Source organism: Pholcus phalangioides, unplaced genomic scaffold (assembly GCF_987345545.1).
Source record: "Pholcus phalangioides strain wild (caught in Gottingen) unplaced genomic scaffold, Ppha-v1.0 ptg000004l_1, whole genome shotgun sequence".
Lineage (NCBI taxonomy): Eukaryota > Metazoa > Arthropoda > Arachnida > Araneae > Pholcidae > Pholcus > Pholcus phalangioides.
The window spans coordinates 3,210,746-3,228,915 of NW_028301597.1; the positions used below are offsets into that span (position 1 = coordinate 3,210,746).

The 18,170-nt window shown below is 37.1% G+C and overlaps 1 protein-coding gene across 1 annotated transcript in view; it reads right to left on the reverse strand.

Annotated features, from left to right (window-relative positions):
• LOC149086439 (cytochrome P450 302a1, mitochondrial-like) overlaps positions 1–18,170 on the reverse strand; it is a 38,301-nt gene that overhangs the window by 19,027 nt on the left and 1,104 nt on the right. Inside the window, exons 2-4 of the mRNA XM_089255551.1 lie at positions 15,455–15,651; positions 2,241–2,472; positions 1,273–1,463 (exon numbers count right to left, since the gene is read on the reverse strand). Coding sequence (XP_089111677.1) covers positions 1,273–1,463; positions 2,241–2,472; positions 15,455–15,635 — 604 coding nt within the window. The 5' untranslated portion in view covers positions 15,636–15,651. The remainder of the gene's footprint in view (positions 1–1,272; positions 1,464–2,240; positions 2,473–15,454; positions 15,652–18,170) is intronic.

The window sequence follows — 18,170 nt, forward strand, 5'->3', positions numbered from 1 at the left end:
GGCCCGACAACACCGACATTGGACTGTTGAGGACTGGAAACACGTTGCATGGTCTGACGAGTCTCGGTTCCAATTGCTTCGAGCTGATAGACGTGTACGGGTATGGAGACAACCTCGTGAATCCATGGACCCTACATGTCAACAGGGGACTGTTCAAGCTGGTGGAGGCTCTGTGATGGTAGGGGGCGTGTGAAGTTGGCGTGATATGGGACACCTGATACGTGTAGATATGACTCTGACAGGTGACAGGTACGTAAGCATCCTGTCTGATCACCTGCACCCATTCATGTCCATTGTGCATTCCGACGGACTTGGACAATTTCAGCAGGACAATGCGACACCCCACACGTCCAGAATTGCTACAAAGTGACTCCAGGAACATTCTTCTGACTTTAGACCGCTGGCCACCTAAATACCCAGACATGAACATTATTGAACATATCTGGGATGCCTTGCAACGTGCTGTTCAGAAGAGATCTCCACTCCCTCTTACTCCTGCGGATTTATGGACAGCCCTGCAGGATTCATGATGTCAATTACCTCCAGCACTACTTCAGACATTAGTCGAGTCCATGCCACGTCGTGTTGCGGCACTTCTGCGTGCTCGCGGGGAGCCCTACACGATATTAGGCAGGGGTACCAGTTTTTTTGGCTCTTCAGTGTATATTATAGAGATCGATATATAGGGACCGGCGAAAGCCCAAATTTCGGACATCCGCCGTAAAAATACATTAGTAACGCAATATTTAATGGAATATTAGATGTATATTGGATTATAACGGATGTATTTTTTCGTGCTTTTTCGAGTGATTTTAAATTTTTGTATTTTTTCAATTTTGCTTTTTTCACATGTTTTTTTGGGCTTCCAGAGCTTGTTATTGCAAAAATGTCGGGGGAACTGATGGTAATTTTATGCCTATCTTTGGCTTACCATCACCAGAAACATTTTTTTTGTTGTTTTGGACAATGTAGTGGGGGGGGGGGGAGGAGGAACGACCTCTTCCATTGCCCCATTTATTTATTTTCTCCTTCTTTGTTCTAATTTATACTTGTATAATTTTCAGTTATATGTATTCAGCTGCCTTAGACGCTATATATATATATATATATATATATATATTTTTTTTTTTTTTTTTTTTTTTTTTCCAATAATATTCAGCACAACACATATTTACAGTGAAAATAAAAAGTCGTGAAGACGAACGAAAAATCATTATGAAACGTACATCCACAAATACAACATCAAATTCAAAGTTATTAATAAGAACTTGCCTTCTTCGGTGTACCTGTACAGTTCTGACAGACTGTCTTCAACTACGTACAGGGTGTTCCGTATTTCGCGAACTCTTTTTATGAAATCACCAGCCACTTCACAATGTGCCTTGTGATAATGGTCATATACAAACTGGGGATTCAGAATGAAGTTTACGGCTTTTCGAAGTTTCCACCATTTTTCACCGTTCCTTTAGAAATTAGGGAAAAAACTTTGAAACATAAAAAAATCAAGTTTATAATAATGAGAAATTTTAAAATGCCAAATATTTATGATTAAACCGATTGTGGGAGAAGGAAAAGATGCCATTTCGCACTTGGCCTCGATAAATTTGCTTGGAAAGAAGTTTTGAACACGATTTATAAAACTCTTCATGAGTAAAAAAATTGCCTTTTTTAAAATTAATTTTAATGAGTTACGCTAACAGCTTTCAATCAGGGAGAAAATAAGAACACTGTAGTACACAGGGGTTCTTAACTCTTTGTGTTCGACGGATCTTTTTTTGCCAAAGAGATGAACTCCACTGATCCCCCCCCCCCCCATGCCAGCGTTTCTCAACTTTCATGGACTCGCTTTTTAGTATATAAATTCTACAGAGCTCCTCACACAGGCCTCTCTTTTATTTGTTTATTTATTTATGAAATTTACTGTTTTATTTTATTTTTCTCGAGAGCCTGTGGAGGTTCTGAGAAGTGTACACAAGGCCCAACGGACTCCTGGTTGAAAACCACGGCCCTATGCCAATAAAATGAAGTCCACGGATCCCTTCCACAAAATTATATTCAGTATATAGTAATGTAAAATCAATGAGTTAATTGTATTCTTATCCAAGCTCACGGACACCTCGAAATCTCTCCAAGGACCCCTGGTGGGCATATAAAACTTCTTCCACGCAACAAAAAAATTAACAGGCCCGAGGGTACTATTTCGAGTAAACAATATCAAAACTATCATCGACGTGTCATACTCAGCTACAAGTCCGCCAGATCCGTAATGTTCGATGTTCGACAGCCTGTAGTGCCTCAAAGCTTCAAACATCGGTCTCTGAGGCTGTAAATTATCCATCTGCCACAGTTTCTTCACATCTTCGGGATCGAAAAGAGCTACCAAAGACGTCCCGATATTCAGACGGACTATGTCCCCATATTTCGCATGCAGGTCCTGGTAAGCATCGTATAGCTGTGGGAAGTTGTACGGACCTAAAGTAAAAAATAGCATTTCAAAATTAATATACAGAAAAATCTTCTGAGGAAAATTTTCATTATAGAAATACAGAATATAATAGATAGTGTATCATGGGGAAGCAAATCGCAACCGTGTTGACATTGTTATACACTGTATTTCACTATTGCCAGTGAAATGATTAAGATAATCATCATCAGGAGCCCCCCCCCCCCCCGAGTCAGGGACGGCTCAAAAGGGGCTTCCGGGAAAAGAAATATTTCTGAAGGCCCCCTCCCCCACCTAGCTATGAAGTTGTGCCTCTGCACCCAAGGCCCGCGGAACGAGCACAAATGAATCCATGTGTTAAGACAGCACTGCTCGGAGTATGTACCACATTCATTGCGGTTCAAAAAACTCGAACTTCGAGGTAATGCGTGCATGTTTGCTTGACACACAAACATTGAACTTTTCATTTTTATTAGTCCATGATGAACTGAAAAAAATTCATCTGTGCAGTTATTTGGGCATCGTAATGGACTCGCATCACGAGGATCCAGTCACGATCGATCCAGGTTCGATCCTGTTCAGGCAGCACGGTCGTCGGCGTGGTGGTTGTCGAAAATTGGTTTTCAAACTTCGAGGTGCGAAAATGAGTCTATCCCCTATTCCAGTCTCTCCAGGGCGACTTTAGGCAGATATTGATCCGATACTTATGAGTAGGGCTCGGATTTTTATGTCCCTAAAGAAGAAACGTCGTTACTGATCGGTAAATTCAGGTTTTTTAACCTATCAGCAACGACGTTTCATCTTTAGGGCATGAAAATCTGCTCCTACTTATGAGTAAACACGAAAATTCAAGCACTTGTCACTTTCACTTCCAAAATGGAAAGCAGATGACAGCACTCGAACACGACTTCACTCATAGTTCGAAAAGTAGATGGGAGATGGAAGCACTAGACATTACAGCATTACACAGAAACAAATTTAATGTTAGGTTCACATCACTGACACGCACATTCCAACATGTACCAATTCGTTAGAAGCTCTGCAGAGGAATGTGGTCGAGGTGGATGTGTGGTTTAGTCATGGCCCCCACAAGGGGCGGGCTTACAAGGCTCCAGCCCTGGGGCCCGGGACGATTTTCACCATTTTTTGTTTTTTCACACTTTAAATTCATCATAAAGGGGGCGCGTGAGAGTCTGGTGGGGGCCCGCATAATATCCTGGCCTGGAGGTCCTGCTCCAGGATGTGGGGACCATGGGTTTAGTAGTAGTAGTGGCACTCGAACATCCCCAGTAGCACAACGACATAGTACAATATCCGGACCATATCATTATATATCGAAATGTCAGAGGAATATCAGATGTCATAATTATGATATATAGAAGGATCTCGTCCTTATGTGGTGCAAATTATTTATGATAATAATTGATCAAGCCTTGAATTTTTCAGTCGAATTGATATTTTTTTTCCCCCATGTGAATAATCTTTACTTTGAAGGATAACAACTTGTGATAATAAATGATTTTAATATAGTTTGAAATACATAGATCTATATCGTGAACCCCCCCCCCCCGACAAATATATACATCAGATACACAAAATATACTGATATATCAACAGATTGTGCGACTTCAAATAAAAATTTGGAGAAAATCTAAAGTCGAGTGTACAATTTTTGTTTGAATGTAAATTAAAAACGTTTGAATGAATGATTGTTCATATGAAACTTTTGATTTTTCGGATAAATTATGTTGATATATCAAAATCATTTTATCAATACATTATAATTGAATCCTTACTGTGTATGTTTCACGTCATAGATGTTGGTATTTTAGGAAGAGCAAGAACTTATGTACCATAACTTCAATTACCACTTTATAATAGCACATAATTTTCAATTTAGAAAAATTTGCTCTTGTTTTTGTTTTATATGTGTGTGTTTCTCTTAAAATTATTTATTATCATTCCTTTTAGATGTTTTGTTCATTTTTTACCATACTTTGAGAATTTTAACTTTTCTGTATTGCGTATTTTTTTAATTTGTATTTTTTGTTCTATGATATAAATTAATAATTTTAAATAAGTAATTAATATATTACATAATACATCAATTTAATATTACAAATACATCAATTTAATATTACATAATACATCAATTTAATATTACATTAATTTGTCTTTTTCTATGTTGTGTTTTTTGCATTATGTAATTTCCTTAATTATAATATTTTTTTTTCATTAATGATAAAATATCCCTTTTTTTTGCGATTTTTGTGTATATGTTACCGGGAAAGTATGAAATCCAGGCATTCTATAGAATGCCTAGGCATTGTATAGAATGCCTGGTCGTTTCAGGCAAAGTATGAAATACCGGTTTTATTCTATACTTTGCCTAGGCATGATACACAATCCAGGCAAAGTATGAAATATCTTCTTCCAACAAACCTCTTTAGGGGCGGTATAAAATATTACATAAAATTAAAATTTCGCAGAATTTTCTTTTTTTCCCGAAAACGTTTCCCTTTCGCTCTCGTGAAAAAGGATCTGTTGAGGGGCGGTATAAAATATTACAATTCCTTCGAATTAAAATTTCGCAGAATTTTCATCATTTTTTCCCGAAAAAGTTTCCCTTTCGCTCTCGCGAAAAAGGATAGGTTGAGGGGCGGTATAAAATATTACAATTTCTTCGAATTAAAATTTCGCAGAATTTTCGTCATTTTTTCCCGAAAACGTTTCTCTTTCGCTCTCGTGAAAAAGGATCTGTTGAGGGGCGGTATAAAATATTACAATTCCTTCGAATTAAAATTTCGCAGAATTTTCATCATTTTTTCCCGAAAAAGTTTCCCTTTCGCTCTCGCGAAAAAGGATCTGTTGAGGGGCGGTATAAAATATTACAATTTCTTCGAATTAAAATTTCACAGAATTTTCGTCATTTTTTCCCGAAAAAGTTTCCCTTTCGCTCTCGCGAAAAAGGATCTGTTGAGGGGCGGTATAAAATATTACAATTTCTTCGAATTAAAATTTCGCAGAATTTTCGTCATTTTTTCCCGAAAACGTTTCCCTTTCGCTCTCGTGAAAAAGGATCTGTTGAGGGGCGGTATAAAATATTACAATTCCTTCGAATTAAAATTTCGCAGAATTTTCATCATTTTTTCCCGAAAAAGATTCCCTTTCGCTCTCGCGAAAAAGGATCTGTTGAGGGGCGGTATAAAATATTACAATTTCTTCGAATTAAAATTTCGCAGAATTTTCGTCATTTTTTCCCGAAAACGTTTCCCTTTCGCTCTCGTGAAAAAGGATCTGTTGAGGGGCGGTATAAAATATTACAATTTCTTCGAATTAAAATTTCGCAGAATTTTCGTTATTTTTTCCCGAAAAAGTTTCCCTTTCGCTCTCGCGAAAAAGGATCTGTTGAGGGGCGGTATAAAATATTACAATTTCTTCGAATTAAAATCTCGCAGAATTTTCGTCATTTTTTCCCGAAAAAGTTTCCCTTTCGCTCTCGCGAAAAAGGATCTGTTGAGGGGCGGTATAAAATATTACAATTCCTTCGAATTAAAATTTCGCAGAATTTTCGTCATTTTTTCCCGAAAACGTTTCCCTTTCGCTCTCGTGAAAAAGGATCTGTTGAGGGGCGGTATAAAATATTACAATTTCTTCGAATTAAAATTTCGCAGAATTTTCGTTATTTTTTCCCGAAAAAGTTTCCCTTTCGCTCTCGCGAAAAAGGATCTGTTCAGGGGCGGTATAAAATATTACAATTTCTTCGAATTAAAATTTCGCAGAATTTTCGTTATTTTTTCCCGAAAAAGTTTCCCTTTCGCTCTCGCGAAAAAGGATCTGTTGAGGGGCCGTATAAAATATTACAATTTCTTCGAATTAAAATTTCGCAGAATTTTCGTCATTTTTTCCCGAAAACGTTTCCCTTTCGCTCTCGTGAAAAAGGATCTGTTGAGGGGCGGTATAAAATATTACAATTTTTTCGAATTAAAATTTCGCAGAATTTTCGTTATTTTTTCCCGAAAAAGTTTCCCTTTCGCTCTCGCGAAAAAGGATCTGTTGAGGGGCGGTATAAAATATTACAATTTCTTCGAATTAAAATCTCGCAGAATTTTCGTCATTTTTTCCCGAAAAAGTTTCCCTTTCGCTCTCGCGAAAAAGGATCTGTTGAGGAGCGGTATAAAATATTACAATTTCTTCGAATTAAAATTTCGCAGAATTTTCGTCATTTTTTCCCGAAAACGTTTCCCTTTCGCTCTCGTGAAAAAGGATCTGTTGAGGGGCGGTATAAAATATTACAATTCCTTCGAATTAAAATTTCGCAGAATTTTTGTCATTTTTTCCCGAAAAAGTTTCCCTTTCGCTCTCGCGAAAAAGCATCTGTGGAGGGGCGGTATAAAATATTACAATTTCTTCGAATTAAAATTTCGCAGAATTTTCATTTTTTCCCGAAAAAGTTTCCCTTTCGCTCTCGCGAAAAAGGATCTGTTGAGGGGCGGTATAAAATATTACAATTTCTTGGAATTAAAATTTTGCAGAATTTTCGTTATTTTTTCCCGAAAAAGTTTCCCTTTCGCTCTCGCGAAAAAGGATCTGTTCAGGGGCGGTATAAAATATTACAATTTCTTCGAATTAAAATTTCGCAGAATTTTCGTTATTTTTTCCCGAAAAAGTTTCCCTTTCGCTCTCGCGAAAAAGGATCTGTTGAGGGGCCGTATAAAATATTACAATTTCTTCGAATTAAAATTTCGCAGAATTTTCGTCATTTTTTCCCGAAAACGTTTCCCTTTCGCTCTCGTGAAAAAGGATCTGTTGAGGGGCGGTATAAAATATTACAATTTTTTCGAATTAAAATTTCGCAGAATTTTCGTTATTTTTTCCCGAAAAAGTTTCCCTTTCGCTCTCGCGAAAAAGGATCTGTTGAGGGGCGGTATAAAATATTACAATTTCTTCGAATTAAAATCTCGCAGAATTTTCGTCATTTTTTCCCGAAAACGTTTCCCTTTCGCTCTCGTGAAAAAGGATCTGTTGAGGGGCGGTATAAAATATTACAATTCCTTCGAATTAAAATTTCGCAGAATTTTTGTCATTTTTTCCCGAAAAAGTTTCCCTTTCGCTCTCGCGAAAAAGCATCTGTGGAGGGGCGGTATAAAATATTACAATTTCTTCGAATTAAAATTTCGCAGAATTTTCATTTTTTCCCGAAAAAGTTTCCCTTTCGCTCTCGCGAAAAAGGATCTGTTGAGGGGCGGTATAAAATATTACAATTTCTTGGAATTAAAATTTTGCAGAATTTTCGTCATTTTTTCCCGAAAACGTTTCCCTTTCGCTCTCGTGAAAAAGGATCTGTTGAGGTTCGTAATTTTTTTCGAAAACATGCATTGGTCAGCGACGACTTCCATTCTTATTGGTGTATAATCGCACGATTTGATCCACGATGTCCACTCCATATTTAATTTCGTTATTGTAGGCAACTGTTTCTGGGGTCTTTTTCACGTTTTCGTTGATAGTTACATCAGTATGAAGTGAACTCAGAACTAGACATTTTTAATTTTTTTTTTTCTCTGATAAGATGTCAGCGTGATATCAGTTCCAGTTTTGAATACTATCGACGAGTATAGATCCTGTGTTCCTGTTTTTGCAGTTGGAGGTACCTCACGACGGTCTTTTTGAAGGGTCCCAACCAAGCCTGTCCTTTTCAAAAATGCACATAATCTGAGTGATGTAAAATAATCATCTGTTGTTTTGTTTCGACGTTCTCCTAGATAAGGTTTGACTAATCGAATTACATGTTCATAGACAAGTTGATTTGCTGGTCTGGTGTTATCTGTCCCAGTGTAATCGAAACTGATTTTCTGTCCATTCAGAATATATTTGGAATCAACGCAGGCAAGAAGCCAGAATTTTATCCCAAATTTGTCTGGCTTACTTGGGATATACTGTGTAAATGGACATCTTGCTTTTGAGGGTAGAAGTTGTTCGTCCACAGTTAGATTGGGCCCTGTTTTGTAGCAAGTCGCACTGTATTCTATGAATGAAATCCATAGTGAACATGCAAGAGAAAATTGGTCAGATCGAATCGCATGAATTTCAAAATTTCTTTGAAACGATATATTGTCATTGTTATGGATATCGTTGCTTCCAGTTCAAGTAAAGAAACTGACCAAGAAGTTTTATCTAGACGACGATGGGCTTCAGCTTCTGTATATGTCGAATCATTTTGTCGCAGAAAATAAGGCGTCACGAACCCAGAACACTTTCATTTATGTTTTTTGAGCGCATAAAATGTGGGGCCTTGATTTTCTCTCAATATATTTTGTGATCCTCGACATCCTAAAGTTGAGGAAGGTTCTATGATTTTCCATATGCTCCCATCTGCTACAGTTTCTTAGATCGTTTCTGTGGCTTCAACGAGTTATAATGAGTCACACCACGGTCATTTTCTGCACACGAGAGCTAATTAGACCGGGACCTACAATTTATTGCCGATTCCGAACGGCAAGCTTGTTTCTAAGCTCATCGAGAGGTTGGTGCACTAACTCCTCAGTGAGGGACTTCATGCGGTCAAGTCGCCGTGTCTGTTGTACCCTTGTGCCAGGAAAGTTTTCTGACAAAGACGAACCGGGTATCAAACTCGCGACACCTCTAAACATCCTTTGGTACTTTAGGCGAGTATCTTATCGACCTGGGCTACCGCGCCCGAGAAATAATTTTATATTGATTTAAATCTTCGTCATCAGAACCGCTACTTTCTTCACTACAGTTTGACATAGGGTAGGTCTATGCTCTTCTGCACTTTCATCATAACTGCTTCCAGAGTTTCTCTCATCTAATCTTTGCATCTCCTGGAGTATTTCTTCAGTAAATATACGTTTACTTGTCATTCTAAACCAATGTTTCCCAAAGTGGGCAATATCGCCTCCTGGTGGGCGATAGAAAGGGCCAAGGAGGCGATAGAAGCCACGGGTATAACATAGGATCCTATGGGTTCGCTTGAGTTGGGGGGTGATGAGGGAAAAATTTATCTGAAGAAGGGGGCGATGGAACAAAAAGTTTTTGAAACTATGTTCTAAACTGTTTGAAAAGATCACATGCACTCAAATTTTCTACGTCCCAGAATAAACAATTTAACGGATAATATGGCAAGAATGCTTGACAAAAACCAAAAATGACACACCTGCTGACGACACTTGCAGATAAGAATGAGAGGAAAAGAAAGGTCACACACAAGGTCAAATGCAAAAAAGACTTTCAGAAGGATTATAACCTACTTAGAAATCAATTGTGACGACGATAGTAGTATTTACCGCATAATGTGCTAGAATATAATTAAGGGTCACTATGACCCCCTTCGGTCTTTCTAGGTATATCCGCTCGTAGCTTCGTTGTTAAAAAGGTAACGAAAGGAAGCTTTGGTATACAATAAGAACATGCTAATTCAGGAAAAGTCCAGAAATTCCAGGTGGTTCGGTTTATTCTTAGCAGAGATATGTAAGCTTAAACAGCGTGCAGGGTCAAAAAGACACCCGTTCCGTCTTTCTACTGTTAATATTTCATCATTGATAAATGGAACTTGCAAATGCGGACTATGCGATATCATTTTGTCTTGAAGTAACCGAAATTTTTATCTACGGATTTATGAACAAAAAATATAATGTATAAAGAGCCCGTTAACTAGGGTGACCATACGTCCCGTATTTCCCGGGACAGTCCCGGTATTTTCTCTTTTTTTGGCCGTCCCGACTTTTTGGCAAAAGTGTCCCGGTTTTTCCCGTATTTCACACGACACCTACTTGAATTTTTATTCTTTATTGAAGTCGAAGATTGAGATTATTTTTCAACTCATAAATTATTTTATGATAGTTACAACTATATATGGGATATTAATCTCGCACATTTGCTTTGGTGAACGTTTTTTTTTCGTGGAATACATTTTAATCCACTGCAATTTGCAGTAATGCATCATTTCCCGCCATTGTGAGTTTTCCGTAATTTCAACAATATTTGGCAACTTTGCTTGGTTTTGGCATCGTTTTTGGCGATAATTGGCAATGTCCCGTATTTTCCCGTATTTGGAATCCCGATGTCCCGTATTTCTCTCTAGGAAATATGGTCAGCCTACCGTTAACTCATCTATTCGAGGGAAAGTGACCGTGGTATGTCGGTCACGGAAAACAAATTGGTATACGTAGGTTTACCATATTTTATCGTTGGAAATACGGGAGATAGAGATTCTAAGTAAAGAATTGCTTATTGTTAGGCCGACCATATTTGCTCGAGAAAAATACGTGAAATTGGGATTCGAAATACGGGAAAGTGCGGGACAATGTCAATTATCGCTAAATGATGCCAAAAGTAAGCGAAGTCGTTAACTCGTGCTAAAATCACTGAAAATTCGCCAATCGCGAGAAATAAAGTGCCACTTCAAATTGCAATGAATTAAAAAAAACATGACAAATGTGTGAGATGAATATTCTTGTTTTTAGTCTCTTAATGAGGCTTTTTGAATCACGTGATATTTCCCTTTTTCTGGAGAGACATACATGGTAACCAATATGGCGACTTCCTGCGCAACTCATGAAAGACATAAATCAAAATTAAAGAAACATAGAAATGAATTGGTTTTTTTTTTTCTTTTTGATGGGTGCTAGATATTTCGAAAATTTTCTTGAAGCTCAAGTTATGGATTTGCCTGCTTTTGCTTCAAAAAATGCTTGATTAAAGCTGCGGAATTTCTTCAGTGTAATTTATGGGCCCATAATTAACTTCAAAACATCCTGAACTATATAGATTGATGATATTGGATATTATAAAACAATACAGAAGTATTAATTCTCATTTTTGTGCTTGAGAAGATATAAATCAATGTTATTGCATGAATATCTAACTCAAAAGTAGGTCCGGCTAATTATTTTACATTTAATTTTCTGTGCTTCATATTTCTAAGCGAACTCAATTTTTCGAAAATCGAGAATTCAGTTCAACTTTTAAAATTATTGAAGAGGCGGAAAACCCTACTAAATTTCCACATTTCTACGGTAAATTCGGCAATTTTAACATTGATTTCCATGGGAAAAGCATGCTGTGCTTATCCCTCCAAGTGATACTGATGATCATAGGCGTACGCAGAATTTTCTCGAGGGGGAATTGAGATTTTTTTACCTTCTGAGGGGGTTTTACCTTTTTTCCTGTAAAATATAATATAATCCACTATAATCTTGGCTCGGGGGGGGGGGGGGTTCCCTTTGAGAATGCTGATGATGATTATGATGTCTATTCCAAAAGCCTCATTATCGTGATGTAATTTCTAAGCTGGAAAGATAATTTTAATCGTTGATTTGAAGAATAAAAAGTCAAGTTGACTTTGTTGAAAATATTTGAAAACTGAGGACATTTCTGCAAAAAAGTCGGGACAGAAAAAAACTGGGACTGTCCCGAGAAATACGGGATGTATGGTCACCCTGCTTATTGCTATTCTATCTCTCAAAAAATTGTCAAATGTTGAAAAATTGATAATTATGGTTAAAATTGATGGGAAAGAAATGCTGATGGGTATGTACGAAGAAGGACTACAATAAATTGCTGTAAATAAAAATGTATTTCACGAAATAAATGTTATGTTATTGATATTTATTTAAAAATGTCTTGTTTTTGTTATGTAAAAAAGAAACACGTCACAAATATATATACGACATGAACGTTTATGTTTACAATCATAATTAATCGTACCGTGATTTGTAAGAAATTAAAATTATCTTCCTCCACGTTTTCAGTCAAGATTGAGCGAGTTTCAGCGAGTCAAGTGAGTTTAGTCGAAAATACGGGACAATTTGAAAAACAAATTCGGGTCAGTGAAAATAAAAGATAAATAGCAAAATATAGGCCTACTTAGCAAACGTTTTGTGGTGACCTTACGCATATGACACGTATGTCACGCATTTCCCGGGACATTCCCGTATTTTCACTTTATTTTGGCTGTCCCGACTTTTTTTGCAAGAATGCCGTGGTTTGTCGCGAATGTTCTACATTGTAGAATCTACAAAGCCTACTTTTAGATACTTATAGTTTTATACTTTATTAAAATCAACTATTGAAATTATTTTTCGACGCATAAATTATATCACTATAATTACAACTATGAATAAGAATACCGACCCTATAAACAGATAGACTTCTCCAGAGAGCCAGACGTTAAGGTTTCCCGGAAAAATCGAAGAAAACCGTGTGAAAATTTAATTTGACGACACCGCCCCTCAAGGGATCCCTTCTCAAGAGAGCGAAAGGGAAACGTTTCCGGGAAAAAATGACGAAAATTCTGCGAAATTTTAATTCGAAGAAATTGTAATATTTTGTACCGCCCCTCAACAGATCCTTTTTCACGAGAGCGAAAGGGAAACGTTTCCGGGAAAAAAAGAAAAATTCGAAGGAATTGTAATATTTTTTACCGCCCCTCCACAGATCCTTTTTCACGAGAGCGAAAGGGAAACTTTTCTGGGAAAAAATGATGAAAATTCTGCGAAATTTTAATTCGAAGAAATTGTAATATTTTATACCGCCCCTCAACAGATCCTTTTTCACGAGAGCGAAAGCGAAACGTTTCCGGGAAAAAAAGAAAATTCTGCGAAATTTTAATTCGAAGGAATTGTAATATTTTTTAACGCCCCTCCACAGATCCTTTTTCACGAGAGCGAAAGGGAAACTTTTCTGGGAAAAAATGATGAAAATTCTGCGAAATTTTAATTCGAAGAAATTGTAATATTTTATACCGCCCCTCAACAGATCCTTTTTCACGAGAGCGAAAGGGAAACGTTTCCGGGAAAAAAAGAAAATTCTGCGAAATTTTAATTCGAAGAAATTGTAATATTTTTTACCGCCCCTCCACAGATCCTTTTTCACGAGAGCGAAAGGGAAACTTTTCTGGGAAAAAATGATGAAAATTCTGCGAAATTTTAATTCGAAGAAATTGTAATATTTTGTACCGCCCCTCAACAGATCCTTTTTCACGAGAGCGAAAGGGAAACGTTTCCGGGAAAAAAAGAAAAATTCGAAGGAATTGTAATATTTTTTACCGCCCCTCCACAGATCCTTTTTCACGAGAGCGAAAGGGAAACTTTTCTGGGAAAAAATGATGAAAATTCTGCGAAATTTTAATTCGAAGAAATTGTAATATTTTATACCGCCACTCAACAGATCCTTTTTCACGAGAGCGAAAGGGAAACGTTTCCGGGAAAAAAAGAAAATTCTGCGAAATTTTAATTCGAAGGAATTGTAATATTTTTTAACGCCCCTCCACAGATCCTTTTTCACGAGAGCGAAAGGGAAACTTTTCTGGGAAAAAATGATGAAAATTCTGCGAAATTTTAATTTTATGTAATATTTTATACCGCCCCTAAAGAGATTTGTTGGAAGAAGATATTTCATACTTTGCCTGGATTGTGTTTAGGCATTCTATACAATGCCTAGGCATTCTATAGAATGCCTATATTTCATACTTTGCCGGTAACATATACATGAAAATGAATAAATTTGACGAGATTCGAAATACTAGTACAAAACTATTACTTGTAATTTAATATTATAATAGCACCTAGTAGCCAGTGCTGTTGTGGGGTAAGTAAGGCATATAGAGTCAGAGATAGAAAGTGTTCAGTGTAGAACTCCTTCATATGAGGAGAGATTATATATCTTCTATTATATACTTAATATAATAGAGAGGTATATGAAGTCGTCTTAGTTCAGGGTACTGGATTCAAACCAACCCTCTCAGGGAAAACTACAGACTTTTTTCTTCTGAAAGGCGCCATCTATCGTCCAAAAGTTTAAGTACTTGCAAATATCACATTCACAATATTGATCTATTTATCTCTGACTATGTGTTTTTTAGCCAGAACGATATCATGGCACGATATAGATCAATATTGGAAACTGAAATTTTACGATATAGATCTATATCCTTGTGCTATTTGGGATGCAACATGCATAACTCTGACATCACAAATACGTTAGGGTCACATATGTGCACACGCGACACCGTCATGCATTTGCCAATTCGTTAGTAATTCCAGAGGAATATTTACAAAATTCATGTACGGTTCAATAATATGTATAAATCGCCAACTACCGAAATGAGGAAATTTTCGACAAGACATACGTAACGTAGTCACGTGACTAGGTTTACCATCTTATATCGCAACACCGAGAAAAATTATTGGCTAAGATATTGTAATCACCTGTATGAACATTTGCGTGTGAACATTCATGTGTGTATAAAATTATCAATTCCACTACATAACTCATTAGGGTGACTATTCTACTAAACCGCACAACACATTCACCTCTTAAACATACCTTTGCGGAACTTGTAACGAATTGGGGCATGTCGAATGCGCTGTGCATGTATTGTGGACCTAACGTGAAGTTTCTGAGGAATGCCTCTTTTATGTTATATCGAAGTGCTGCACAAGGAAAACACTCAGCAGATTATTTTACCTGTATCATGAGTGAATTTTTCAATCTTATTGCTCTCTGTGGTTGCCTTTCTAAGTGAGATATCGGCTCGCGTTACGCTCCTCGAAGTTGGAAACCAACAGAAAACAGACTTGGCACACCAATCTTCCTCCAACGTGGTTAGAACCAGGGTACTCGCGAGTCGGTCACGATACCCACACGACCACGGAGCGGTTCATTAGGGTGACTGACTCCATTGATAACTGCAATAAAGCAAAGACGTAGGGGAAAGGAGGCCTCTTCCGAAATGTAAGAAAATTACTCATATGCAAATACAATAACATGGTAAAGTCTATTTGATTGTGAGTTTGGTCCCTCCCCTCGTCCCGGAATGCCAGTTGTCTCCCTCCGAAATAAATTTCTAGCTACGACGATGCGATGAAAGTATCGTTGAAGGTCCAATGGCAATTAATTCATATGAAACGAAGTTCTAGACTTATAAACTTAAAAAAGAAAATAAACAACATTTGTTTTTTCAGAAGGAAACCAAAATTTGATAATATTTACCGAATTTGGTGAACAAGTGAAGATGACCAATCAGGGGTAGTGTTTTCGGTCCAGGAATCTCTGAAAATGGTTTCAATGATTTTTTACGCGCTGCTATCACTTCGGCAGTCGCGACAGTGCTGAACTTGTTGCGAGGAATAGTCCGGGTAATAATTCCTGTGAACGCTCCACTTTTACCCATTTTCACTCTAAGAAACCTGAAAAAAAAATCAAGAGAACGACACGAACGAGGTCCGGAGATCTGAAGTATAAATAAAAATATTACACTTCGAGTACCCGTGGGAGTCCAAATACACACAATCAAGCGCGGACACCTTTTTTTCCTATAATCTATTTCGTCGTCCTCGAGATATGCTACATACCACGTCTCAAGGGATAATAGACTGCAATATTTTCCTTGAAGGAGTTTTCGTAGATAGGCCTATACACGATGTAGACAGTATTACGTAGTCGTAATACTGTGTATTACAGAATTCACGTAATCTAAGTTTAGATGTAGGCGGCAAAATGAAAATGAAACGACATGACTTGGTATTTCTTTGGTTTTTTTTGTTGTTTTGTTTTTTTTTGAGATTTACTAAAGATAAGAATCGTTTCCTATAATGATACTGTTCCTGTTAAAAAATTCTATTTTAAACAACAATCACTTAGATTGAACATGGAGACATTTCCACGTAGAATATACGTGATTGTGCGAGGAAAAGCAAATATAATTTTAAAAGGAAAAAAATCTTGATAACTGCATGGTTAACAATTAAATTGCGACGCTTTATTCGCGAAAACTGACATGTTATTGGTTAGAATCTTCCAAAGACTTTCCTTGATGAGACCGATTCGATTTTTCCTTTTCTGGAAATTTCTCACTTGTATATCTCGGAGCTCTCAAGTCGAATGACAATATTGCAGAGCAAAAGAAAATGAGTACGAAGTCTCTTTCCTTAATTTCAACGATCGACTTTCCAGTTCGAAAGGCAATGGATCGTTGAAATAATTATTTTAAAAAGTGGGGGATACTATAAACTATATGGGGGGGGGGGGAGAGATAGAGAGAGTATTATATTCGAATATAGAGGGTGATTCCAAAATCCTCTCTTGCCGCATTTCACTCACGCACCGTTCATTCTAGAAGCAGACTTCCAATTAGAAATGTATCGAAATAAAGTGTAGACCTCCGATACGTCATTTTTACTGCAAGCTTGTATAGCTAGTTGTGTTAGAAAGTTGTTGCCCTGTGTCTACTCAGGGCAATTAAAAAAGTTTTCACGTTTTTAAGTACAATATCCGTTGTTAAGATATTCTATTTCGAAAAGTGGAGAAAAGTTAGAAATGAGCAGCATGAAAATAAGGGAAAGAAGCACACATTATCCGTTAGTTTATTCTGCTCTTCCTCAACTTATTTCCGATTTCTGAATTCAAGCATCGTAACGAATATTGCACTAAGAAACGTGGAATTTCTTTTTTGGCCATTTATAGAGGCAGGACAACAACCATGAATATTGGTTTTTCGAGCACAAGGTGTCCTTATAAAAATTTAATTTTTATGTTTCAATAACTATGCAACCTAATAATATGCATGGCGTATATACCTGAGCTCTATACGTTGTTTGGAACTTTTTCCAATTGAAAGTATGACTCTACGATCGCCAGTAAAATGCGGCAACAGGAATTATGGAATCACCCTGTATATAACGACATAGATCCGCGAAAGTATGTTCTTATAACCGAGGTGTCGTTACAACCGAAGTTGACGTTATCAGGATCTTTCAGATGCAATCAAAAACCGGGCATAAAATTGTATTTAATTACGATTAGAGTGAGAGTTTTATTTGATCGAGAAAATTATGGGAAATAAGGGCCATAAATAGGGCACAGCGCCAATTCGCGCTAAAAATGTTGCCAATTGTCGGTGAAATTGCTTATTAGTGATCTTTGGTGAGGCTGATAAATACAGAGCTAAATGAAAAGTCTTCAAAAATATAAAATGCAGTTCACGAAAAAAAATTAACATAAATTTTGAGATGAATATGCATAGCATATATCATATATGTATAGTCATCTTCATTATAACACCATTTACAAATTATGCGAATTATTTTCACCACCGATCATAGTAAAGATTAAGATTATTATTATGAGTAAGCTTTGGTGAAAAAACGGGCCAAAAAAAAAACCAGCTTAAACGAAGGTTAAAGCTTAACAGAAAGTTAAAGTTACGGGAAAGAAGTTCGGAAATGTCCCGCACGGAAATGCACGGGTCATGCCAATGAGTAAGTGCGTCAAACATGTGTATATGTTATTGCTATAGCCTCTAGAATAAAGCTTATAATTAAAGCTTAAATAAATCCTTATACAGTCACCTTAGTTACTGCCAAAGCCCGAAGTTGTCCGATTCGCGACGGGGCCAGCCCGTCGGCTAGCCAGTTGACCCGGTTAATGTCCGAAATTCGACCTTTCGCCTAGCTTTAGCCGGCCCCCATGTATCGATCCCTATACATCCCTATATACGGATCACTAAGATATCGATATTCAGATTCCTTTCATCATTAGGGTTGCCATAGATAACCATAATCATTATGGTTAACTATGACTAATTATAAATGGCCATAATTATCACACAAAAAAATACGCCAACGTGGCGATGACCCCGAATAATATAAACCGATATGGGGAAGTATAGGGATCGATATATAGGAGCCGGCAAAAGCCATTTTCATAC